Source organism: Pseudopodoces humilis, chromosome 15 (genome assembly GCF_049639895.1).
Source record: "Pseudopodoces humilis isolate 2021_Gansu_Grassland_sample_001 chromosome 15, ASM4963989v1, whole genome shotgun sequence".
NCBI lineage: Eukaryota > Metazoa > Chordata > Aves > Passeriformes > Paridae > Pseudopodoces > Pseudopodoces humilis.
This window is the reverse complement of record NC_142214.1, coordinates 17,792,505-17,819,893: the sequence shown is the minus strand read 5'-3', so window position 1 is coordinate 17,819,893 and position 27,389 is coordinate 17,792,505. Positions and strand designations below refer to the sequence as shown.

Sequence of the window (27,389 nt, the reverse complement as noted above, 5' to 3'; positions counted from 1 at the left end):
GCTCATCTCAGACAGCTGTTCCTGCAAAAGACTGCAGGCTTTAAAGGAAGTTTTAAGGGTGTTTCTGAGGTTAGTGCGTGTCTAAATTGGAATTTAGCTGTCAGTGTTTGGGTTAGAGGAATCGGGGCACTGGGCACCAAACTCAGGGTGCAGTTTTAGATGATGAAATTAAATGGAGAGGATTAACACAAGTAGTTAAAGACGAGAATGAAGAAAATAAATGTTTTGCATAGCAAAACAAAAGCTGTGCACTAAACAGAAATGGCATGTGCAGCTAGAAAATAAATAAAACTCTAAGTAAGTACAGGGATATTAGACATGGAATTTTCTCAGTTTTTGCAGACTAGATAGCTTGAAAATGAAGGCACAGAGAAACATAAAGATTTTTCAGCTCTCTATTACATTGCTTCCAAGATAACTTTGGATTTCCCCCAGGTGATAGTTTCAAACTTTCCTTCATCTGCAGAGCACACGGATTCCTCGACTTCCCTGCACCAGCTGAACTCCCTCAGCAGTAATTGCTGCCCACTTTAATTCACACCACCAGCAGAAATTCTCTTCCCCACTGTGATTTGTGACCCTCAGGACTGTCAGAAAATGTTCCTCTGCTTGCACAACCTGCACAGTTACTACCTGGAGGTTTTTAAAAGGAGGAATTTTATCAACCAACAAACTTAGTTTGAAATACAACAGCTGCCCAGTGGCAGATTTTGGGGTGGCTGTGTTCCCCTACAGAGGTGAGGGCAGCTCCTAAATCTGGACTCAGAACCAAGCTCTTGTAAAGCATCAGGAAATGTTCATCTCACCAGGCCCCTTTCAGTACCATCAATTTGAATTTCCTGGAAATTAAGCCATCGGTGGTTTTTAACTCTAATACAGCAGGAAATGAAGTTATGCTCTTGTTGTGTTGCCAACACAAGCTGGGATTAATATTTCTTGAAGCTTTTTTATGGTGCAGCGAAACAAGGAGGTTCTGGAAAGAGGATGAAATGGCTCTTCCTTGGTTTGCCAGCTTTGTCCCTCGGTTTAGTGGCCCTCAGAGCCTCCTGCTGACCAACACACACATCTGCTGGTGACTGCCCACGTGCAGAAGCCGTGTTTGAGGTGCAGGTGACACACTCACACCTTTTCTTTATTCCACAGCACAGCTGTAATTACCCAGATCTCAATTACTGCGCTCCGAAAACTCATCCCTGGCATCAGCAATAATGAATCGAAATGGGAAATTCTCCTGCACTTCGTGCCTTTAGTGACACTTGGACAGGCAGCCAGGACAAGGCAGCCTTGAGCTAAAGGAGGGTGGATTTAGATCAGACATAAGGAATAAATCCTTCCCTGTGAGGATAGGGAGGCCCTGGCACAGGTTCCCAGAGAAGCTGTGGATCCCTGGAAGTGTCCCAGGCCAGGTTGGACGGGGCTTGGAGCAGCCTGGGACAGTGGGAAGTGTCCCACCCATGGCAGGAGGTGGGAATGGAATGAGCTTTAAGGCTCCTCCCAACCCATTCCATGATTTCATGATTCATTTCAGGATTTCTGTTCCATTCCCCCACGTGGAGAAATGCTGGACCCCCACTCCCTGTTCCCTCCTGAGGAGCTGTAGCCCACCTCTGGAGCAGTGGGATTGATTCTCGAGGCTGAGCCCTCTCTCTGGACCTCATTCCTGGGTGTGGGGGGATTCCCAGCAGATTTTTATTGGAAAATGAAGGGAAATAGGTTGCAGCATTGGTGTGCAGGGATGCTCCCATACATCCAGAGGCCTGTGTGTGGAATCAGCCCTGGAGCCTCGCTCCAGACTGGCAGGCAGCTTAATTGCTTTTTGTTAGCAAGCTAAAAGATTCATTTGAAGGTGTAGAACTGTTTGTCTTTTTGCTGGCTTTGGCCTAATTACATGTAACCCATGGACTCGAATCACGTTGTTAATATTCATCTGGTGTTTGCAGAGCCTCTAAATAGAGGCACTCGATGTGCTCCAGCTTCACATGCTGCATCTTCTGTTCTTAGAGCAGACAAAGCTCATTCTCCATCCCAGGATCCAGCCCTGCCACTCCTGTGAGTACTGTCAGCAGAATCAGGAGCTTCAGCCTTTCTGCTGCCTTTAATCTTTGAAACCACAGGTGTTTATGTGGCCCTGGGAACCACCAGGGCCAAACCTCTTTGGGGCTCATTCAGGGCAGAAATGTTTCACTCCAGTGAAAAAAGATGAGCTTGCAATCCGTAGATGAGGCCCTGGCTGATTTAAGATGTTCCAGGAGTTGGCTGGCATTTATTTCTGGAATTCTCAGGGCTGGGCTCTGGGGATTTTTGGTGGAGTTAACACCCCAGTGCCCTGCCTGACAGGTCAATAACTCTCTGCCCATTACATGTGAGCAGCACAGCAAGGTTTGCTCCTGCTACGTGATAGAAGTTGAAGTATCCAGATGGAACCACATAGGTTGCAGCCCCCTGCATTATCCCATCTTTTATTTAGGCCTGACAAGCTCAATTAGCATTATCTTGTGCTTCTGCATCGAGGGGACTCGTGTTAGAGAGGCAGGAGAAAAGAGGAAATGCGAAAGATAAAAGAAGAATATTGCTGAGGAAAAAGCAGTGAAATACTAAAAGGGATTTATTTGTCTGGGAAGAGCTTTCCCCTGGTACTGAACAATGGAAACAGCTATATTACTAAGAATTCTCTGAAATATGACTTTTTAGATGCCAGAGTTCACTTTGCAACACGCTGCAATCTTGCAAATAAGTTGATGTTGATCATGTAGGTTAAAGAGGATACACACAACCACTCCTAATTAAATAGGGATATGATTAATAATAACCTGGATGCTTTATCTCCTTGTCTGTTTTTGTCTGCTGGTCCTGTTCCCACTCAGCTGCAACCCCTTGCTTTTTGGTAGGAGAAAACAAGAGACATCTCTCCTGAGTCAGTGCTATCTGCACAGCTCAAGGTTCACTTCCAGACTCGACCAATTTCATACATTTTATGATCTGTCCCTTCCCTTCGGCTCAAGGATGTATTTAAATGGTCAGGACAGAGGATTTTTTTTTTAAATTTTTGAGCAATTACTCAGTTTTTGGCAGCTAAGCTCAGGCACTGCATTTATAAGTGGCGGTGCAAGCAGGCCGCCTTCCAGAGGTGTTGGGCACCTGCTGCTCCCTCTGGTGCTGTGACCTTTACAGGCTCAGTAAAACACGAAATCCAGCTCCATTCCTCTGCTGAGGAAAGGCAGTTTATGGCCTCTCATAAAAGAGCAAAACACTGAAGCATTTGGTGCCTGAATACACGGACAGAGTGGTGCTCTGGTGAGGAGCAGGGAGTGGGACATGAGGAACTTGCTCCCTGCTGGCTTTGGTTGTGAGGAGATAAGGGAATTCTGAGGAGGTTTGGGGAGGTGAAGCCTCCAGAACCCCCTGCAAACCCCACAGGCTGCTCCATCCCGGTTTCCCAGTGCTCTGCTCCAGTCCTCAGCAGGACATTGTGACTCACAGGATGGATTTTGGGCTCTCCTGACGTGGAGGAGTGTGATGGTTCGTCCTTCCCCTTTGAAAAGTACTTGCAGCAACTCAGCTGGAGGAGGCAGGGTCAGACCAAGGGCTTTGCACACCCTAGAAATAGAAAGTGGTGAATTCTGCAGTGCTTTTTCTTTCCAGGGCAAGTTTGTGCAAGAGAATCATCCTGGCTGTGTCCAGCAGAGAATCCAAGGCTCCCATCCACCAGCAGTAGGTGGCCTGGACTGACAGACTGAGCACCCTAAAGCCACAAGAGAGAGCTGAGGTTGATTCCTGAGCTTTGGGAATGGCTGCTCAGAGAGGAACAGGCACTTTCTTTGGAGCAGTATCTCCAAGTGTAATGCAGACATGATAGCATTAACTTTAGCATAACTTTATATAGATAACATAACTTTAGCAGTGATAACTTTATGGACTCTTAGAATGGCTTGGGCTGGAAAGGACCTTTGAAGATCAAATCTCAGCCTGACTGGCTATGCAGAAAAAAAAAAAAAATCAAAGACAATATTCTGGAAATAGGACGAGTAGAAATGAGGCTAAGTTTGTTTATTAACAGAGTCATCAGCACTCAAACACTTTGGCTTAGCCATGCCTGCTCAGTTCTCCAGGACGTGTGAGTTACCTGATTTTGACCTGGCTGGGGGTAGTTAGCATTATCAGCACAGATGCCCCTTATCTCTCTGACCTTCAGCATGAAAAGAGGCTCTTATCAGGCAGTGATGGAGGAGAGAGAAAGGATGGCAGGAAGATCAAAACCCTGGTGAGATCTTCCTCATTGTTTCTTCCTGCTGAGGCTTTTAGAGAGCTGCTTCTCTGCATGACCTTCCCTCTGCTCCGATTTATTTGACTATTAAAATAAAAACTGAACTTAACTGGAATATGACTGCGGAAAGAAAAAGATGTCAGTTCCCATAATTTAACTGCACTAAAACCAGCACAATCCCCAGTTCTCTGTGTTTTCTCCAATATAATATTCCCTGGTCTTCTCATTAGCTATCGTTGTTTGCATCCAAGATGCTGGTGGGAGATGAAAAGTATTTGATATATATCTATATATGTATATATAACCTAAATACACCGTGGAATGCAGCGCATTGCAAGCCATAATAAAAATTTTAATTATGAATATCTTCTGCACATGGAAGTTATAAATAGCAGAGATGCTAAAGCATGCATTTTCCAAGTACAAACAAACTGATTCCCCGGGGCTGGGAGAAGCAGCCACGGTTCTGGGCAGGGGTGGCCAGTGCCACAGCTCCTGTGACAGCTCTGTCACCCAGGAGGGAACAGCCCTGCTCTCTGCCCGACCTGGCGTGTTCAGAAGCCACTTGTGGTTTTCTTTTCCACTGCAACCAACCCCATTTCCATAATTCCCGAGCCTCTTTGGCTGTGCTCCAAAGATGGGGTCCTTTATCCAACTTAGAACAAAATGCAGGTCCTGTGCTGTGCCTTGGTGGCATTCTGGCCATTCCCAACTGGGGGGCCTTGGACACTGCAAAATCAAGGAAATTTTTTCTAACTTCCTCCATTGCAGTGTGTTCATTCACAGGCTCTGCCATGTGGGATCTTCCCCCAGCTCTCAGATTTTTAAGGCTCACAGTCCCAATGATGGCTTATCTGCTATATGAACTTTAGATCTGAAGTTTTTTTTCTCCCTTGTGCTCTGTTTGCTTTCCTCACCTAAGAGCCCTGCTGCCTTTTGCCAGACAAGGGTAGCTCTTGCCTGAAGTCTGTGACCTGCATCCTGGTCCCAGAATTCACTTTCCTTCTTTCCCAGTGCTAGTATTTATTTATCAGTTTTTCCTCAGGACCTGCCTGTGCTCCTTTTTCTGTGCTGGAGCCAAAATCCCTCTTGGAGCTGCATCCTGGGGAGCTGCTCTCCCTTTCCACCCTCCTGCCCTGCCTGCTGCTCCAGCTGTGTTTTCCCTTATTTTCCTCTGCCAAGGGCTGGGTGTCCCAGGCACTGTCACAGCTCCTCCTCAGAGCCACTGCAGCTGCCCAGGACTCTGCCTTGTGCTCGTCAGTTCTTTCATCTCTTCTCTGTCTCATCCCCTCACTGTTCTAATTGCTTTTCTTAATGCTAGATTGTCCTGTTTTAGCAATTTTTCTTGTATTATTTTTGAGATTGATCCTATTAAGTTCTTACCCTTCAGTATGTCATCCCCAGCTTTGAAAGCAAAGTCATTTGTTGCCAGCTGCAGCTGAATTACCTATGCAATAATTGACTTTGTAGCTTCCTGGTTTTCTCACAGACTTTTTCTTTCTATGACATCCTTTCCTTTGAAAAATGTTAAGCACCATTTACGTCAAATAGCCTGCTCAGATTTTTGCTGCTTGCTTCTCTGAGCTTGTCACCAAACCCCCGAGCTCTGCTGATGTTATTTCAGTTTGCCTGACACATATTACAAAATTAACAACTTTGAAACAGCACAAGACTTGCCTGGGTGGAGTTTCTGTGAAGATTAATTTTCTCCGGACCCTCTTTCTGCAGTGCTTTCTGTTCAGGACACACAAGGGCATCTTTCTTGTGCTAGCCTGCTCGAAAGCCAGCCCTGATACATTTTCTGTGCTGTTTCCTGCTCTGGGTTTTGCGCAGAGCAATAAAGAGGCACGTGGAGAGAGAAATGTATTAAATAGAGCCTAATGACTTCTCCTACGCTTTGCAGCCCCGCTAATTACACAGCAAAAAAGGCACCTTTGAAGTTCCTGTGCCTCTGGGGCAAGCAGGCTCCCTTCCTCAGTAGCCTGCAAGGTAAATGTTACATCTCCTCCTCCTTTCCTAGAGAAAAGTACATTTTGGGGCACATCCTAATCCTGTGGGGCTGCTGGTGGCTGTTCCTAGGGTGGGACAGCAGCAGAGAGCTGCTCCTGCTGCAGAATCACTCCAGCTCCTGCCAGCACTCCTGGCACAACTAGAAAGCTTCAATCCCTCCTCCAGAGGCACTGGGGCACAGCCAGCCAGCCTGGTCCCCAGGGCATTGTCACAGCCATCTATATCTGCATCTGACAGCCTGATTTCCAGCTTAGCCCACTGCCTGCTGTGTAATGAAACCCAGGGAAGGCGCACACAGCACCTCTCGTGCCAGCCAGAGCGATGCTGGAGATGTTTCTACATTCTTCCTTCATGTGGGTGTGGGATTTGCATCCCAGGAACTTCCCAGAGGAAAGGGCAGGAGCCCTTGGGCACTTCCACGTGGCAGAGAGAAGCTGGAGCAACTGATGGTCCTGGGATTTTTTTTGAGAGTGGAAAAGTTTGAGGATCTCGGCAAGCCTGGCTGCTGAGCATTACCCTCAGCTCAGCTTTAGGTTTTAGAGACTCACAGAATGGCATGGGTTGGAAAGGACTTCAAACATCCCATTCCACCCCTGCCATGGCAGGGACACCTTCCACCGTCCAGGCTACTCCAAGCCCTGTCCAGCCTGGCCTTGGACACTTCCAGGGATCCAGGGACAGCCACAGCTTCTCTGGGCACTCTGTACCAGGGCCTGCCCACCCTCACAGCAAAGAATTTCTTGTTAAAATCTAAACCTTGATTTGCCACAGGCTTTCCACGGGATGTGCTTCAGCTCCTGTGTGCAGAGGGGAAATTCAGTGATTCCCTCCAGCCACGGGGCAGCTGGAATACTGAACTCATGGAGAGGAGAAGGAACCTGCAGGCTGTGGCAGAGGTGTCCAGCTCATGCTGAAAGCTGACAGCATCTTCCCCTGCTGGGTCAGGACTCACTGCTGTCATTTAGCAAAGTATGATCCAACCTGTATGGCCCAAGGAGGAGAAGGTGATGGAAATCTTCATAGAAAACATCTCAGAAACTGTAAACAACACATTTTCTACACAGAGATAAGGACAGAGATTAATGCCTGAATTATTGTGGATAATTAGTGTAGCAGGTAATCATTTAAAATCTGGCACATCTGTGAATACATCACTTTGACTGAATTAGAAAATATTTGCAACTGCTGCAGTGAAATGGCTTCAGCCATCCCACAGGGAAATCTTTGTGGGAGATTAATTCTCACTTCAAATGGCAGAGATCTGCAAGAGGATTATGTGGCCAGGATGACACATTCACATTGTGATAGGAAGTGAGACCGGTTTTTGGTTTTTTTTTCCTCACAGCAAAGCCGAGTGCTGGTTTCTTTGAGTTCTTGTGTTCTTTGAGCTTGAGGGCTCGGCCCTCTTAAGTGTAGAGTGTTCGACAGCTGAAACACTGAACAGTGCTTGAAAGAAAACAGTGACAAGAACAAGGGCGAGAGAGACAGAAGCTCTCAGAGAGAGGACAGAGAATCCCAATTTAGATTAAAATTCCTAAAGCAACAAGGTCACGCTGGCACAGCTAGTGAAATGTGGGGTTTTAGCTTATTATAAATGTTACCAAAGGGTTGTCATCTGAGAGCAGTGCATGAGGCAGCACAGGTCTGGGAAGGTTCTGTGCTCACTGCTCAGACTCAGACAGCTCCCAAAAATGTGTCTCTTGCCCAGGGGCCAGCAGTGACCGGGGGAACACCCCAAACCTGGGGCACACCTGCTGGGGCCACATTCCCAGCCACTGCAAGGCTGTAAATCCCAGCTGCTCCAGCTTTGACCCAGGTACAGAACAGCTGCTGATTTTTGGTACTTGGCACTGGGAGGAGAGTTTGGGGAGCTTTAGCTTTGTGTGGGGATTTTATTGCTTACAGCACTAAGGAGAGCTCTAACCAAGAAAATGGTGGTTTCCTGGCACATGAAGACATTGTCAGTAAAACTGAAGTGTCTCTTTGCTATGTATTTCCACCACAAAACTGCTGCCAGGAGCTCTCATCTGATTTGCTCAGGTTTGCAAAACATCAAGGTGAATAATTGAGACAGGCTGAGTTTGTAAACCCTGGGGAATTTGCAGCAGCAGAACAGAGAAGGGAAGAAAAGACACTTTGAGCTTTGTGCAGGGGGTCTGGTCTGTCTTTTAAGAGGGGTTGTAGTGCACTTGTTGAGTGAGACAGCACAGGAAGAAACACAGGTGGGGTGAAGCCAGCATCCCCCAGCCTCACCCACAGACACTCTCAGACCAACAGGAATTTGTTCAGACCAGCCTCAAAACTTCTTGAGGGAAAAAGTCTCGCTGAGCTTCACGGCTCTGAGGAAAGCCCAGAGTCACAGAATCCAGAATGGTTTGGGTTGAGATCACCTTTTCCAACCCCCTGCCATGGGCAGGGACACCTTCCATGAGACCAGCTTGCTCCAAGCCCTGTCCAGCCCAGCCTGGGACACTTCCAGGGATGAAGTGTCCCATCCAGCTATTTTAAAATGAAAGAACAAAAAGTAAAAAACAAAACCAAAACTAAAAAAACAACCAAACAAAAACACACAAAAAACCCCAAGACAACCCTGCTTTGTGCAGAAAAGCTTTTTAAGCCTTTTCCTTCCTTTCCCAGAAACAAATTTGCAATCCCCAGGGTGGAGATTTGCCTTACCTTCCCCTTCAAACAGCATCCAGCATCCACTGCCAACTCCATCTGCTCAGGATGTGCCCTTTTATGATGTGCTGAAGGAAACTGCTGCCACTCCTGATCCCACACCGAGCCTTTGGTGGACTTTTGCAGCGGGGAGGGGTGGATCTATCACAGAATAGGAGTTGCGAGGTAGCACATTCACACCTCCTGCTGTGTTGACAAAGAACTTAAAAGATACATCTCTATCCAAAATAAGTCTTTGCTCTCTCCTTCAGCTCCGGGCTCCCCAGCTGCCCCAGGCGGTGCTGCCAGGTGTTTGTAGTCCCTGCTCAGCTGAGGAATTCACCCCTGGGCTCATGCAGCTCTTCCCTACAAAATGCAGCTGCCACTGGGCTTTTCCTGGTAGTGAGCAGGGGAGGTTTAGCTTGGATATCAGGAAAATTCCTTTTCCTGAAGAATTGTCAAGCGCTGGCACAGCTGCCCAGGGCAGTGGTGCGGTCCCCATCCCTGGAGGGATGTAAGAGGGGTGTGGGTCTGGCACTTGGGGACAGGGGTTAGGGGTAGCCTCGGGGAATGGCTGGAGTTGATGATCTTAGGGGTTTCATCTTAGTTGATGATCTTTTCCATGAGAAATGATCTCATATCCAAGTGGAGCACAGAAAGTGCAGCTCAGGCCCCTTCTCTGGGGAGGGATTTGCTCTCCCCCCTCCCTGGTCCCTCTGGGCTCAGCTGGCCTGCAGTGCCCATCCTTCCTCTCGTTTCAGCTCAAGCTGTCCAGACCTGGAAAGGCTCAGGTGGAAAGATGGGCATGGGGGAGCTTTCAGGTGTGGGCAGGGAGCAGCCAGCCCTGCTCCTGGGAGGGAGCTCTGCCTGCTCCTGGGAGCAGCTGTCACACAGGAGTTGTCCTGTGGGCTGGCAGGTAGAGACAAATGAACTAAAAACCAAAAAATAAAATCCCAAGCAGGAGTTGTTTTTCTGTTGTTGATGTTGGGTTTGGGTTTTTTTTCTTTATTATTATTTGTGTGTTTTTATGGTGGCAGTTATTCCTACTGCTACAAACTGCTTTTTTTTTTTTTACTACCCAGGACTTCATTTCGTGATACTTCACAGCAAAGCTGCAGCTCGCCTGTTTTTGGGGTCTGATGGGGTATGAGGAAAAAGGGGCACGACAGGCTGCACCTCTGAGTCTCCCTATGGCTTGCAAAGAGCCTCTGTGCTAAACTGGCTGGGGACAATGATATTCTGGGCTGGTTCAGACCATCTGCAGAGATTAATGTGCTCCCGGGCCGCTGAGACAGTCGTTCTAAATCCAGGGCTGCACATAATTTGAATACATTACCAAAATGGAGTTCAGCTGCACCTCACTGTCAAAATGTGAGCATATTTTACCCGTGTCAGGGCGCTGGAGCATGGCCAGGGAGCCAGTGTAGTAATTTTTTGGGCATGATGTTCAGCCATATTTTATTAAACTCCCTGTCCTACACCTCAGTGCCCTCCTGCTGCAGCCCAGCAGCCCTCGCTCCGTAATCCGCTTGTCCCAACCTCCCTGAAATCTCCTCGGGAAATTAAAGTCCTGCATTGTCCTTTCCTCCCACCTTGCGCTGTTCCTTAGCCTGAATCATCGTGGCTTTGGTTTAATCTGGTGTCAGACGCCAAATGCCGGGCGGCTGAAATGTCACAGCCATCGGCTTAGCGCTGTCCTCGGCGGCGGCAGCGACACACAGATGCACTGTTTCAGCTCAGTGTGCTGCTGTAAGCTGTGCTCAGCACAAATTACTCCCCTCCCTTTTCTGCCATGTCAGAAATATTCTGGTTTTCTCATTTTCTAATGTCAGAATTTCTGCAGAACGAAACAGCGGCGTTTTATTCAACTTTCAAACTAGCACAAAGCAGCACGAGCTCTCTTTTGGATCTCTGCAGCATCTCTGGCTGCAGGGAGCTGCCTCTGCCCTGATGTTGGAGGGATTATGCACTGTGTTATTGAGTTGGCTCCATCATCATTAAAAATTGACTAAACTGCAGAGAGTTCTCCCCAAACCCAGCGATTTTGAAGTCTGTAAGGTCAGTCTCTTCCATAACTCAGCATTCCTTTCCTGGGGACCCCGTGTGTCTATCTGTGCAGCTGAAAAATGATGGTGTTAACTTCCCACCTCCACTTTGTTGAGATGAAAAACACTGGGGCACGGCAAGCCATCATGGTGATAATATAAATGCAAAAAATCCCACCAACCTAAGAGCAAAATGTCTCCTGGCTTCTCTAAGGATAATGCAGAGGCAAGATGTAAAATATGGCACACATAAAATGTGCCATTTCCTTATAAGAGCAGAATTAATGGAGGCTATAAAAAAACAAATCAAAAACCACTATGGAAGTCCTTTTTCCCAGGGAAGAATATGAGAATTCATTGGATTTAGACATGAGGAACAAAGGTTTGTGATAATAAAAGCGCTAGCAAAAAGCAAAATAAGAAATGTGTTTTCTTGCTTCTTGCATTGGTGAACTAGTGAGTACAACCTCTTAAGGACAAAGCTGGCCTCTAGCACGTGGAATTCTCCTTGCTGGGTATTGCTCTCCTCTCTTTCCTCAGTGGTTGGTATTTTTTCACTCCAGCTACATTTCACACCAAATTTTTTTACGCCCACCCCCAGCGAGGGAGACGTAAGGAGTGACACTGCTCTGCCTGCAGCTGGAGAAATCCCTCATTGCTCACACCTCACCTCCTCAGCCTGGCTCCAGGAACACCTGCCTGCAGCTGCTGATGGTGTCTGCCCTTCTCCCGCAGGACCACGCGGATATCGAGTGGAAGTTTGCGCGGACGAAGCTCTGGATGAGTTACTTCGACGAAGGCGCCACTCTGCCCCCTCCTTTTAACATTGTCCCCAGTCCCAAGTCGGTCTGGTACCTTTGCAAGTGGATCCACAACCAGCTGTGCCCAGGTGACGACTCTGACAACGAACAGAAGAGGCACGAAAACCTCAAAACATTCACAGTAAGGAGCTTGTGCTTCGTTTCTGGAGGGTGCTGGGGATATTCAGGGTGGTGGGGGATCAGCAGAGGGTTCCTGGGTCATAACTTGCTCAGAGCCATCAGGAGCTCTGAAGACAGGACCAGATAGGTGACACCCCTGTGCCTTTCTCTTTCCAGGAACGACACGCTGACAACCTGATTCAGAATCAACATTACCAGGTAAACTCTCTTGGGCACATAAAGTTTTTACTTGCTGTTTCTTTCTCCTCCTGATTTTCCAATACTTCAATTCTTGCTTGCTTCCAGAATATATTTTGATAAGTGTAGGTCCTCTAAGAGGATTTTACTTATCATGGATTAAAGCATTTCCTCATTGGATGGTTCAGTAAATCTGTCCTTGCCTTTCAGCCCCTCTGGAATAGTGGGAAACTTGCAGGTGTCAGTGTGGCTGCTGAAGTCAAGGTCACATCCCCATTGCCATCAGGCTGCCAGGACATCCTGATTAAAACTATTTCTGCAGCATTTTTACACTCCTGAATTGTTCCTCTCTTGCTCTTTTTTGTAAAGCACCCCTAACTCACACTGTGGTTGGGATATTCTTTTGTTTGGGACAGCTCAGGAAGCAGGAATGATTCCTTTGTTGAATCTTGCTGGTTTTTTTTATTCTCAGCCCGCCTGTCATCAAGTACTTATTAAACTCAACCTACAAAAGGATGAAACTTCATTAAAAACACCAGCTTCAGCCCTTGAATTCAGTGGGATGTATTATGCCAGCATGCTGGAAGGAATAAAAAATTCTCCAGAATGTTAGGTGGTACGTTAGGCTCCACTGCCAAAAGCCATTAGTAATTTGTCTTACTTAAGACATCTCCTGCTTTCTGAAGGGCACTTTTATCAGAAGTTGCTGGTTAACATAATTAGTCACCTTTGACAACTGACATATGGTGCCTTTTGTCTTCACAGCACAGCTTACGGCTACGACATTGGCATCTCTTAAAAACCTCCCAGCAAAGCCTCAGTGCAGACACCATCTTCAGCTTGGTGTTGCTCAGACTTGTTTATGAAGGGGGGGAGATGCAGGGCAGGTTTGGAGTGGCCTCTTCCCTGCACACAACAGGCACAAACAGCCTGGGTGTGTTTTGGCTGGCACAGATAAATGTGCAAGCTCAAAGGCACCAGTTTTTGCTTCTGTGAAGCCATCAGGGAGGGACGGGAGCAGAGCAAAATGCAGCTCATCCAATAAAAACATGGAGTGTAGCAGACAGGTAACGCAGAGGAAGGAGTGAGAGTCCCTGGAGAAGTCACTGAGAGTGTGATTTGGCCCTTCCAGTGCCACCCACGGATGGTGCAGCCACCCTTAAAGGAGTTTCTGCCCTTAGGGAGCACCCAGGCAGCTGCAGATGTGGTTTGAGGTGAATGTCCACTGACCCGTGGGGTCCTGGCTGTTCTTCACATTATTTATTGTTCAAGTAGCCTCCTTGGCTTTCAAATTCTTGATAAACCACCTTGAAATGCCAAATTTATCCTGTCAGGATACGCAGAGTGCACACATGAGATTGGTAATTGTAAAACCTTTCAGCAGCTGAGATTAAAGAGCACATCTAAGAACTGCTTGGAGACAGCACTCCAAGAATTTTTTCCCCGTGACTTGTACATCTACAAACCCCAGTACAAAACAACTGCTTTGCCTTTACTTAAAAACTGAGCATCCAGAAGATGGAAGCTTGTATCAACCCTTCCCAAGGTTTGCTCTGCTTAAAAGGAAGCATTTTGTTTCTAGTGGTGAGTGGTTTTTAGCCAGCAGAGTCAGGACAGCTGCTGTTGGCAAGAGCTCAGGGAAACGCAGCAAGAGCAGAGCTTGGGCTGAGCTAGCAATTGAATCACTTGGATTGTTTCCTATTCCAGGAAGTGATAAGAAATCTTGTGAAAAGATACGTCGCTGCAATGATAAGAACGTCCAAAACCAACGAGGGTTTGACTGAAGAAAACTTCAAGGTAATTTATTATTTCTCAATAATCATTTGTTTTATTAATTCAAACAGCCGCTTGCAGAGTTCACACTAAGTTGTTAAGGTGATTTGTGATGTGTGGAAATAGGATTGTGGCTGGAGCTGGGAATGTATCTGATGGGCCTGTGGGGTTTTGTGGGCAGAGTGAGTTATTATTGAGTGTCCTCCTATATGACCACCTGCCATATTTTAATGTACAATGTGCTACGCAGACAAAAGCACTGGAAAAGATGGAATAAAGTAGGAATGAAATACATGATTTGAGTCAATGTCACATTCCCAATCCCAGTGCAGACAGAGCCAAAGAATGGGTTGGGGTTGATGGATATTAAGAGCACTCACCAACAAATTTAAAGTTGGGCCTATCAGCTAGACATGATTCCTGCCATATTTCATCAGTTCTCCCTCTTCTGTAACTCTTTTTATTTGACTTTTTGGGGCGTGCAGGGGGTGGGCAGAGGGGGTTGATCAACAGGGCCAGTCCCCAGCCTTTGGGGACAGAATCCTTGTGAGGTCCCCAATTCTCAGCACTGCCAAGACACCACTTTTGTGTGACACTGGGCATGGATGTGATGTCCTTGTGTGATTTGGTATCAGCCACCGGCACAGCTGAACAGCTCTCCCGAGGGAAGGTGATCATTCCTTCATGTCAGATAGGGCTGCTGGCAGTAACTCCTGTCTCCTCTTGCCCCAGGAATTAAAACAGGACATCTCCAGTTTTCGCTATGAAGTTCTTGACCTCTTAGGCAACAGGAAGCTCCAGAGGAGAAGTTACTCTACCAGCAGCACAGAGGTGTCCCAAAAGGACGAAACAAACGAGGACGGTGCTGGAGAAAAGTCCAGAGCCAAGAGCGTGTCTTTCAATGTAGCCAACAAAAAAAAGGACTTCAACGTTTCTGCTCTGATTAAAACCATGTCTGGGATCAACATGGTGGAAGAGAAGCCAAAAAGCAACGGGATCAGCAAGCGCTCCTTTGTCCGAAATGGGAACAGAGTTCAGAGGCTCTCCAGCTCCAAGAAGGAGTCCTTCAAGAGACTGGGCCTGCTCTTCTCCAAGATGAACGGCCACGTCCCCGAGCCCAGCTCAGAACCCATGTACACCATCTCAGACGGGATCATTCAGCCACATTACATGTGGAAAGACATTAAATATTCTCCGATGGACAGAGAGAGAGAAGAGAATTGTTCCAAAAGTGAAATTAACCTCAATGAGGTGGCCTACAGTGGGAACACGAGACTTTCAGGACAGAGCAAGGAGTGCCCTGTGGTTTGTACCAGCTCCCTTCACTGTGCTTCCAGTATTTGTTCCTCTAACTCCAAACTTATAGACTCGTCAGAGGATGTGTTTGATTCATGGGGAGAGGCCTGTGACTTGTTTATAAACCAGTGGAAAGACGGGCAGGAGGATCACGTTACCACCCGGCTCTGAGCAAAGCTCTCTTAACTCTCGCTGGAAAACTCAGCCAAGTATTGGTCATGGTTTGCTCTCATCTGGTTCAGCATCACTGTTTCCTTTCTGTCCACAGGTGAAAAAAAAGTGTAAACCTACTTATGTTATGGCCTATTTTATAGCCATCTGCACCTTTTTTAATTTACTTGTTTTGCACTCACTAATACTAAACTAATGGTGTCACCGTTTATAAGGTTGCCATAAACCACAGGAATCCCTTTGGATGCAGTCTCAGTCCCCAAACCCCACAGACTTCAGGCATGCAGGTGGCTGAGGAAAGGATTTCTCCAATGCTCCCATCATCATCCCACCCCAGCTGGGTTTCAGTGCTGCTGTCCAACACCATCAGCTCTGCATCCTGCTCAGCTTTCCTCATCAACACAGACAGCTGTTGAGCAGGAGGCTGAGAGTCACTCTGAAAATATTTTTCAGAAGGGTTTCCACCTATAACTGCATTTTTTTTTTGTTTCCTTTTAGCAATATGACTTCTGATTCTTTTGGTTGTGCTTGTTTTTTCAGGCCACTGTATCAATATTGTAAATTATTACTGAATATGAGACCCCCTTTGATCATGGAACATGTTTTTGTTGCTAACATATTTGCTTATTTCCCTAAAATCCCTTTTGGGGAGCAGAAGGACCTTCTAATTAGGCTGACAGTGGGAGCCAGCACCTGGCCTTGCCTCCAACTCCTGTGTAGATGAACTGAAAAGAAAACCCAAAACAACCCTGGCTGCTTGAAATCCAAACCTCAGAGTAGTTTCTAATAGGCTGAACCAAAACCCAGCTCTAAGCCTTGCCCTTATTTTGCAATTCCTAATTTTACTTCCAGTGCTGCGTTCACTTTTTGCTGCCTCTCTGATGGGTGTCAGGCTTCAGGGGGAAATCCATCTCCTGAGGGAGAGCATCCCCTGAGCACCAGCAGTGTGGAACAGCTCTGCAGGTCCTTCTCCGAGGTGCAACAACAAGGACTGTGGCAGGGGGTGGTGTATTTATTATTTATTATTTATTATTTATTATTTATTATTTTCTATTTTTTTTTTTTAATTTTTTTTATTTTTTATTTTTTATTTCCCCAGCTGTGGGAGTGGCTGGACAGGGCTTAGCACTGTCACTGTTGTTGTGCCAAGGAGCATCAAGAGCTGGGAGAAAGACAACCCCCTTCAAGGGCAAGATGGTTCAATTCTTAACAGGGATTTTTAGGGGGTTTTATTTTAATTTTTTAACTTTCTTCTGCAGTGTTGCTAAGAAATGCAGATGACTGGTGCTCAGCACCACCTCAGAGGTGTTCAGGAGCTCGGGAATGGCTTCATTCCTGCCCTCCTGCAGGGCTCTGCTCCCTGGAGAGGGTTGTGTGAGCTCCAGCATTTCTCCAGGCTGGCTGGCAGCAGTCACCTCACCTGGGAAACAGGTTGGGAGCTGCCTCTGGAGAAACACAATGCTGGAAAATGTACACCTGCCCCTGGAGCGGGTCAGATCTCACCAGCGAGGGGCACGAGCAGCTCTGCCGGCAGCGCGGAGGGTCAGGAGCAGAGGGATGAGAGATGCTGGAGCACCTGCAGCTGGATACTCTGCCCGAGTTTGAAACCTGGCTCCCTCCTCTTGAGGGGGAAATCTCCCCTCGTGGGGTTTTTCCTTTGGGCACTTGTGCAGCTTCACCCAGGAGATGGAGCACAGAGAGAAGAAATGTGAGTGCTGCAGCAGCTCCTGGGGCAGAGCTGAGGTGCCAAACACCCCGAAATCATGGAAGGGTTCAGTGCAGACCTCTGTGGCTCCAGGGCAGCCCTGGTGCTGAGATAAATCAGCAGCAAGGAGCAGAGGCTCAAAAACATTTCTGTATTCCTCGCTTATAATGACAGCAGCCTTGTTACCAGCAGGCAGTGTAAAACCCCAAATATTTAAGCCTCTGGATGTGTTAGTTAAGGCAGAGTGAAAGGCATTTTTGTATCAACAGATTTCAGGCTTTCACACTAATTGCAGGGTTAGCGTTGTCTTTGAAAACCACATTTCCTCTTCCCTCATGGAAGGCTGAGCAGGCTGACATTGGTGGTACACAAGGAGACTTGCAAATCCCGAGGGTGGGGAGCAGCGTGCCGATGGTTCCGTGAGGAAATCGGGCACCCCTGGCTGGAGGAGCAAACCCCTCGACAGGGGAGAGCCACAGCCAGAGCCCAGCGAGGCAATGCTCACAATGAGAGCCCCACAGGTCAAGAAGCCAAACTGAGCGCGTTTCTGCAAAGATAAACACGAGCAGGAGCTGCTGCAGAGGGGTGGATTGGGATCCTTTGATGCCTGCCCTAACCCACAGCGCAGCCTGTGAACTCCACTTGACGTGGGGCCAGCGAATCTTTGTGGCATTTCCTGGGTAAGGAGGAAGAATGAAAACAATTCAAGTACAGTTATGCAGATTACATCAACTGGGCTTGAAATTGGGCCAGAAACTGGGTTTATATCCTTGGATAGCGGCAAGGCTTTTAAGTGTTCAGTGAGAACAAGCACACAGCCGCTGGTGACGCTCACGTGGTGTCATTCGAATGCATTACCAGGTAAAAACAACGCAAAGAAATGGAATTAACTCTGCAGTGCTGCCCCCAAAAATGCAAAAATCCCTTCCCCAGTGCTGTGCTGAAGGGGGTGGCTCTGTGCCCGGGGCTCCCCTGGGCTTTGCTTCATGACTGAGATCCTTTCTTGCTCCCAGCTACGAGCTGACTTTGGTATTCAACACAAATATTTGATTTGGCTGTGATTAATACATGTGTCCAGGAGTTTGCAAAACTCAAATTGGTCCCCCAAAAGGCAAAATACTCTTTGATTGCATCTATGCATCCCTGTTGATAGCAATAGACTTTGGAGCAGCTGGTGAATTATTATTATGCTAAAACAGGAGCTTCAGGGGAGCAAAATTGAAGTAGCTTCTGAAAAATAACATTTGATTAAAAAAAAACCAACCCAGGTTTTGCTTAATTCACTTGCAGCACAGTATTTGGAAAACTTCATCAGTATTTTTCTGCTTTCAATTGCTCTAAAAAGAAAAGGTGTTTTAGTGAAAGTTCTTTCCTTCGGAGTGAGTGACCCCTGTGCTGCCTCTGCAAGGGCAGCTGATGGAACACTTGAGTTTCTCCTGTGAGGAGTTAAACTTTTCCTTGGCTCAGCTGGCTCACACCTGGCCTTTATTCTGTGGGCTTCAAGAAGGATCCTTGTATATATGCAAGGAGTTTGGAGTTAGGAATAACAGAGATCTCAACCATTTGCCCTTTCTTAGGTTTCTTGCTCTGGAAGTTGCATTTTTTTCTCGCCTCCCATCCCAGCGTCATTTTCACCTGGCTTTTTAAAGCAGCACACCTGCAAATGGTCATGGAATTATGGAATGGTTTGGGTTGGAAGGGACCTTAAAGTTCTTGTTCCAACTCCCCTGCCATGGGCAGGGACAGTTTGCATTAGGCCAGGTTGCTCCAAGCCCTGTCCTTGGACACTTCCAGGGATGGGACATCATCACCAATTAAACAAGTTAACAAATAACACCCAGGGTTAAGAATTTAATAGAGCTGGGAGGTGTTTGTACTCAGGTCAGAGATTACCTAAATTGCTTCAGAAACAAGAAATTAACTGAATTATCTGTGCAGGTTATTTGGATAACTGCATTTGTACATGGCTCACTTGCTGGTAAATATGTAAATATTCCTGTGTTTGTACCTGTGTTCCCTCAGAGGAAGCATGGGCAGTGTCAGAGCCAGGAGGGAGCTCAGCTCCACTCCCTGCTCTGCCTCTGCCTCCCCCGTGACCTTGGGCAAGTCACTCAGCCTCTCGAATGCCTCAGTTTCCCCATCTGTAAAATAGGGATAATAATACTTACCTACCTCGCAGGGGGGGTTAGTTCATTATTTATAAGCACTTTCAAATTTAAAGGCGCTATATACAGTACGTAGTTAATCTTGGTAGCAGTAGTATGTACTTTTATTTTCTTACAACTAATTCAGGTTAGGATTTAACTGTATGTCTGTTACGATAATTTTCCATGTAGGAAACTCGCATGGTTTCCCCATGAAGGGAATTTAGGGGACTTCTGCAGTAGACAGAGAGCAGGAGCAGCATACCCTGGAAGCCTAAATTCTGACACCTTCGCTTTTGTGATTTATGCCTCACCCGAAATGTCACCTCCCTGTATTTGTGTTCCATCCCTTTCCTGACAGCCCATGTAACATGATTTTTAGCAGAAACAGCCACTGTAAATATTAAGAGTATTTAAATAAATATATTAATGTACAAATATAAACCCTTACCTTTTAAAGAGGTTAAAATTGGTGGGTATGACAGGTTTCTAAGCATGGGGTGGGGGCTCCACAGGCAGCTCAGCACTGGTGCACACCCACACACTGGGCTAGGGCTATAGGAAAATTTCACATCATCACCTCTGCAATAATCACTTTTCCCCCCATCACTGGCAAGGACAACTCACCTGGGTGTCACAGGAGGGCAAAGGGAGGCTGTGACTGGAGCAGGGTGGCCCTGCTGCCTGGTTCTGCCCCCGGAGAAGGGAAGGCAGCTCTGGACACCAACCCAGGCAGCAGAGTGTGGCCAACACTGTGGCAACCTGGACAGCTGGAAACTGTCCCCTGCATCCTTGGGAGGGGCTCCTCACCCAGATTTCTCTGTACAATATTCTCTAGTGTTTACTCTGGACAAAGGTCTCTGGTTTGAGCAAGAGGAGCTCTAGGAGGGGACTGGCAAGGTAAGGGCACTCTGAGCTCTCTGAGCTCCCTGGCAGGGACAGGAGCATGTTCAGGTCCCTGCACTGGGGACCTGATGTTATTGACAGGGATATTTGGACAGTTAGCAACAGTGAAAGCAAGGATATGAATCACCTCTGGGTTTTCTAGCAGCTGGAAACCACCCAAACACTCACTGCTCTCACACTGCTACATGTCTGTCCCTTCCTTTCCTTCCCAGCTTTGCTTTGGTGTTGCTGCTTCCCTTTCCAAAGGGCCAAAATCCCAAAGAAAAGCATATTTCATTAGCCAGGAGGAGGCTCAGTGTTGGTTGAACTCCTGGCTGAGCTCTCCTTTAAGCAGTTATCTCCTCCTGCAGCGCCCAGCCCTGTCCCACAGACAGAGAAAGTTCCGTGCTGATTCCCAAAGGATCAGGAACCCCCTCCCACCTCTGCTGCAGTTCCACACACAGAGGACGGCAAAAAATAATCAGAACCATCCCAGCCACCAGGGCTGCCTAAGGTTAATGAAAGTTGTTTTTTAACAGAATTCCTGGAGGTGTTTTTGGGATGGGGCACTGCAGGGACCTCTTCCTCACAAGAGGGACTTCCAGACCCTCTGGCACAGAGAGACCAGGGCTGGTCACACCTTCCCAGGTGTGCTGGCAGCATCAGGCACTCTAATTAATGTAATGGTAAAATTAATTGGAATCAGATAGACTGTGGTGGATAATAAATCCACTCTCTGGAGAAGCATCTAAAATAAACTGTCCCCCAACAGCATCTGCAGTTTTCAGTGAGTGTGTGACTTGAAATGGCTATAAAGCCACTCCCTTACTCGATTTTTGTTTGAAGAGATAGAGAATACTCTGGGCTAATACATCAGCACATTTCCTAAACATTTATCATTTGATTAATTTTCATTTTCACTCTTCTTTCCCCATTTCTGGCCCTTTTTACAAAAAGAGAAATTTCTATACTACTCATGTAACTGCCTCCACCCAGACCAACGACTGCTCTGGAGGCAATTCATGACCAAGAACCATTGTTCTAAAAAGAAAACATGTTTCATCTAAAGAAATACACTTAAAAAGCAAAAGTGTTTTATCCTTATCTTCCAAACCTTTGATAGCATTTTGTGCTTCAGGGAAACACTTTGACCTGCTCTGTTTTTTTGGGTTTTTTTTGAGGTGTGCAAAGCAAAAAAGGAAACCCCCAACCAGAACAGCAGTAGAACTCAAACCACCCACAACTTTCAATTTAGTTCATTCCTTCCACACAGAATTCCTGGTTTGGGTTGGAAGAGACCTCTGGAGATCCAGTCCAAGCCCCTGCCAGCCCTTTCTCCATCAAATACCCACCCACCCACCCCAGCCACCAGTGCGGCCTGTCCCCATCCCTGCTCAGCATGGCCTATTTTGGGGATTTTGGGGGGGATTTCCTTTCTTTTCCCCTCCCATTGAAAGCATTCCCACATCAGCAGCACCTCCTGGGCTGGCAGAGATGCTGTGCCCAGGGCTCAGACATGCCCCGTGCAGGAGCTGACAGAACACTGTGATCCCTTTAGTTGACAGAGCAAGAGGCCTTTTGACTATAAATAATGTTGTTTTTCAGCAAGGGGGCACTTTTGGGTCTTAGCTATTTTTTCTGGCTATTGTACAGTTATTTAAAAACTACTGAAGGTGTTTATAAGGCAGGTCTGGGGGCTACAGGGCTAAAGATTTTGAGAAGCAAAAGACAGTAGCAGATGCTCAAGTATTCTATTTTCTATATGGGAGCCCTGGAGACCTGGGCTGACTCTGAAAACAGTTTTTTTAGCAAATCGAGTTTTATTGTCAAATTAAATCTAAATTAATAAAAAAAGCAACCACAGAAACAGCCTTCACACCCAAGCATATTTTAAAATGCCATTTTATTTCATGAAATAAAAAAAGGTGAGGCTTTTTTTTCCCCACCCTCCCACCCCCTTCTTTATTTTAGTTTTGCTCAAAAACTCAAAGGGGCCTTTTTTAGGCTAAAAAGCTTTTAGATGTTGTATGACTTTTGTGTATGCAAAGACAGATTGGGGACCTCAGAATCTGCCAGCTGAGTGGTAATAGCCACCCCTGGAGAAAAGGGGCAGAAAAGGGCAAGAGCAAAAAGCAAAAACAGATGCTTAGTTTTATGTACTTTTCTACTTGCATCTCTTCCATCCGTAGTGCAGACTCCATGTCAGACCCTCGTATAACCTGTACAAAATTAAACAATGTACATAACAAATAAAATTATTTATTTTATGTGTATTTTTAGCTTAACTGTAAACTGAAAAAAAAAATAAAAAGCATTTAATTTTTTTTCCCAAAAATGTAAGCCTATTGAAAAAATCAAGGTGTTTCTACCTTTTCAGATGTAACATTTCCAGCTGCCTATTGATAATAAACATTTATGAACAGCAACAGATCTGACATTTTAGAGTTTTTAAGAAAAAAGTTCAGCACAGACTTCTCAAGGGCTGTCAGTGATCATTTAAGGGCTCTGATTCTATGGAGATTTTATTGGTATTTTAATTAAAATAAAAAAAAAGATATCTCACAGTCCTGCTTACATCCAGTGAAGTTGGTGTCCCAAATTTGAGCAAGAGCTGAACACCTGTCTGGGGAAAAAAAAAACAACAACAACAAACCAACCCAAAATATTCATTGTATCTTGGGCACAACAGAAAATAGCAACCCACTAGAAGTGTTGGTAAATAAAATTCACCACATGAATGCAATTAGTCGTGCACAGAAAAGTCTAAGTAAGTGTAATTTCATTTTCATTTACTCCCCAAAGATCTCCTCAGACCAGCACAACTGCATGGCCACACAATTAGCAATACAGCTAATAGAGTAAGAGAGTCATTAAGCAACAACTTATAACTGTATTAACATAATTTGCTTAAGGAAAGCTGTCCTCCAGCAAATCTCATTAAAGTCCTGGAGGTAATTTTCAAAAGGTTTCCATCTCTGACCAGAGGCTTTTGGTCAAGCTTCCAGTAAAGGAAGGGTTTCCACAAGTTAAACTCTGACAATATTCCTTTCCTTGGAATGCAGAAGATTCCTGCACAAGGGATTCAATGTGGGCACACAAATTAACACCAAGCATGGCAAAAGCTGTACTAAATCCAGGACCACAGGCATCCACAGTTGCAGAAATTTAAATATTCACATAAAACCAAATTTTTTTCACCTTTTTTTCTTTTTTTTTTAAATAGACAAGGAGTTTTTGCAGCTGGATGTGCACATTCCCACTCACATCAGAAAGCTGAAAGTTCAAAGTTCAGGCAGTAGAGATATTCCAGAACCACCTGGACACAATCCTGTGCTCTGGGATGACCCTGGGATGAGCAGGGAGGTTGCACCCTCCCAGCCTGGCCCATTCTGTGGAGAAGCTTTGCAGTAAATTTAATCTCCTCTTACTCACACTTCCTCAAAAGTTATACAAATCACACATTCACATAATCACCACCAGCATAAAAATAAACACTTTGTGCTTTCAACTATGACATACTGAAAAAGTGCTGGTTTAAACAGAGTTAGAAACCACATGTCTACAATTGAATGGAAAATGAAAATAGGGAGGGTAGGGAATAGAAAAAACACATAATGGAAAGGATAGAGGGAGTTGGATGGCCCATCAATTTTATCATTAGGGGATACTCCACATTCTCTTAAAAGTCCATCTTCCCTAAGCTAACAAAGTTAAGCCCTCATCACAGCTCTGAGCACAGACTTACCCTCATCTTGGGTCACAATCACCCCAAAACTTGTGGCAAAATGCTCAGCTGCTCCAGGGAAAGCAAGATTTAACATCTGGAATAAAAGTATTGCCATAAACAGAGCAAAACACCCTGTCTGGCCTCAGAGGCTGCAGATCACCCCACTTGAGGCTGCTCTGAGCCTGTGGCTGAGCTGTTTCCTACATGCTGCAGCCCAGCTGACTGTGAAATCTGGTAAGCAGCAGGGACTAGGAGCTTCTAGATACAGGCCTGCCCTGCAAAATTTAATCTCTGATCTTATTTCAAAGCTATAAAGTCCTGGTTCAACAGTTTTATCTTCCTCCCTTATGAGAAAAAAAAAAAAAAAAAAGCAGTTACTTGGAATTCTGGGTCTGGATTTATATGTTGAGTATCTTCCATATATAATGCAGCCTTTGATGGTGTAATTCTATAGAAGGTATCCCAGCAGTGCTGCTGAGAGAAATGGAACCTAAGGGTGAAATTAAAAAGCCAATGGAGCTAGAAAAAACAAACTTTCTGTAGGAATGGGTTTGGGGGAAAACAGCAGAGGAGCAGGGGACAGCCCAGTGGGCCAGTGGTGCTGGCAGGCAGAACCAGCACGGTGTCTCTACAGAATTCATCATTATCTCCAGTAACAGATGGATTTGACAGCTCCAGCAGAGAGGTGCCCCAGCAGCGATGCTGTGGCTGTCAGTGCAGGACTGGTGCTGGCCCTGGGGTGACACACCTCTGCCAAACTCCAGGCTTGGGGCACTGAGGGGATGTCATAGCCACGCTGGAGTCTGGCACCAGGCAGCAAACCCAGGCTGGAGCAGGGCTCACAGCACCTTACAGACTGAAACATTTAATCACCAGAGAAGCCACAGCCCAGAGCACAAAACCTGGGGGTGGTCACTGCTGTGTTCATCCTGTGGGTTCAGAAGAATCACAAAATCATTCAGGAGGGAAAAGACCTCAAAGAATGAGTCCAACCTGTGAGTGATCCCCAGCCCAGAGCACTGAGTGCCACATCCAGCCATTCCTTGAATACCTCCAGGGAGGGAGACTCCAAACCTCCCTGCGCAGCTCTTTGCAGTGTTTAACAACCCTTTCCATGAAGGAATTCTCCCTGGTGTGCAGCCTGAGCTGTGGCCTCTGTCAGGAAGGAGAGGCTTGGCTCTGGGGCTCACAGGGAGGGAGAGCACTCCATTCTGCTGCCAGTTCACAAAGCCTGCACAGCCTTCAGGTGTCAATTTAATTTCAGCCCCTACCTTTCATCTATAAAAACACAGTGAAGGAAAGGAGGTGGCAAGCATGACTAGTGAAAACTTGGCTGAACAGCCATCCACAAAAAAATAAACAAAAAAACCTCCATGTTCCAGGATCAAATCTTTGCTTTAAAAATTTACTATTGGGCAATATGATTCAAGAAGTCCAACAAAGAACAAAGAATGTAAAAACAACAGGGAAAAAAAATTCCAAATAGAATTCAATACTCATGGATTTTTTAATTCTTCTAACTGTGGTTATGTCTTCAAACTGTATCCCAATATCCCCATTCACAGCAATTCTGCTGGGCATGAAAAACCCAGAGGATTGGTCTGGTACCAAACTGTAACAGCAATAATCAAACTAAAATAACCACACTAAAACATGTGCCAAAGAGGTCTGGAAAAGCATCTGACACTGGGTTCTCCATAAAAAAAAAAGACCCCAAGCCCACATCTTGGAACATGCATAAATCCCAACAAGAAAAATAAATATCAAATACAAAAATATAAAATAATATCAAATAAATATCAAAAATATAATATTTAAAAATAAAATAAATATATTAAAAAAATCAAATCTCAAACCAAGCCCCAGAATTCTGTAATTTTGCTGTGAATTTTCTTACAGCTCCTGAAAAGGCTGATTAGCTACAAACCCAGGAATATTGTTAGTACAGGGATGCTGCAGCCAGGGCTGGCAATCTCCAGCTGAGGAAAGAGCTGAAGCACAAAGCAGGTCAGCTCTGGTTTAGGCAGAGCTGTGGCTTTTTTGGCAGCTGTTTCAGAGAAGTGCTGCAGAGCTGTTGTACTGCAACACAACTCTGAGAAACAGAACTGAAATAGAAGACTCCAGCAATCACTTAAATTTCTGTACCCCTCCGAGTTCTCTTGCTGTTAATAAAGAGGTGACATTTTCATTCCATGGACAGCATTCATCAGTTCCAGGACATACTGCTACCTGCTCCCCACAGCCCCTACTTTTTAGTCCAAAAAGCTGATTTTAAGGCTTAAAAGCCCTGGCAAAAATTACATAAAACAAGTCACAGAGGTACCTCTCTATATCAAATCCATAAATAAATTCCCTGTCTGCATATGACATATTATATCAATTGAAGTAGTTTTCATGTATATCAAAATGGTCAGTAAGGCCAAAATAGCCATGGCTAATGGTGAAAATCCTGGTCCTAGATGGGTAAGCAAAACTAAAAGAACAGGACTCTCTACCAGAATTACCAGCTTCTCCAATTTAAAAAAAAAAAAAAAAGTTGACTTCTAGGGAGAGACTAATCCCAGAAGGCAAAACACCAACACTGCTGTGACAACCATGTATGTAGATAAAAGCAAGGCTGTCTCAGTGACAGAGGAAGAAAGGAGGCAGAATTCAAGGGGAAAATATTCCATTCCCTTCAGTGCCTGACAGAAACTGCTTGGGATAGGGACAGATGGCACCTGAGACAGGTGGAAACAATTCCATGACTCCAGCATGGAGACTGTACTTAGGGAAGTGCCACTTTGAAGTCCTTAAAATAAATCACAGGCTGTACTAGTTCCTTTAAGAGGTTAGGCTAGCATTCTCTGAATGCTATTTCACAGAAAAAGGAAGAAACCTTCATGGTATTTTCTCCAAAAAACATCTGTGCAAGTCAAGTGCTCCTCCAGAGGCAGAAACACAAAGGCCACCCCTTATTTTATGAACAATTTTGTGTAAATGTTTTGTTTTAAAAACAGCACAGCAGCTCAAAGTCAAATTAGCCATTCAGAGGTCATTTTTCATCTCACTTTGACTTTTTACCTGGATGCTCCATCTTGAAAAGCCATTGTTAAATTGCCAAATTAAATGTACAGCAATTAGAAATTGCAGTAGACAAACTAAAAGCTGAGCTTGCAGCCCTCCCCCTACAGAGTTCCATTATCAACACCAACAGTGCTGCATGAATTTAACACAAAAATATAACAAGTCACTTTTTCCTACTATGGTTTTGCTTCCAGGGTTACTTAAAAGGGATACCAAAGGAAACGCAATTTTTCCCCTCCCAGTTCTGCACTCAGTCCCCTTTTCACTATCACCTAGTTACACAGAAAGGAAAAATTATTTAAAAAGAAAGTACCAAACAGTAGAATGGGCCAAGAGAGCCGATTTAAGTTTTGTGTAGAATGCTATTTGAGGGCCAAGCATGTTGTGCCTGAGTGTAGAGGGGAAAAGGTGCAATTATCAGGAATTATTCTACTTCCATGCTTTTACTGCTTTCTCACAGAAGGCTGGAACAGCCTTTTCCCACCCAAGTGCATTTCTTCAGTGCAGGCTGTGGGACTGTCAGCAAC

At 45.7% G+C, this 27,389-nt stretch overlaps 1 protein-coding gene across 2 annotated transcripts in view; it reads left to right on the top strand.

Annotated features, from left to right (window-relative positions):
- The window catches only part of TRPC5 (transient receptor potential cation channel subfamily C member 5), a 67,643-nt gene extending 51,340 nt beyond the window's left edge, over positions 1-16,303 (top strand). For both annotated transcript variants that reach the window (XM_005527407.3, XM_088062567.1), the window contains 4 exons: positions 11,713-11,919; positions 12,075-12,116; positions 13,803-13,892; positions 14,601-16,303. In XM_005527407.3, the coding sequence (XP_005527464.1) occupies positions 11,713-11,919; positions 12,075-12,116; positions 13,803-13,892; positions 14,601-15,335 (1,074 nt within the window). In that variant the 3' untranslated portion in view covers positions 15,336-16,303. The remainder of the gene's footprint in view (positions 1-11,712; positions 11,920-12,074; positions 12,117-13,802; positions 13,893-14,600) is intronic.
- Positions 16,304-27,389: the final 11,086 nt, after the last annotated feature.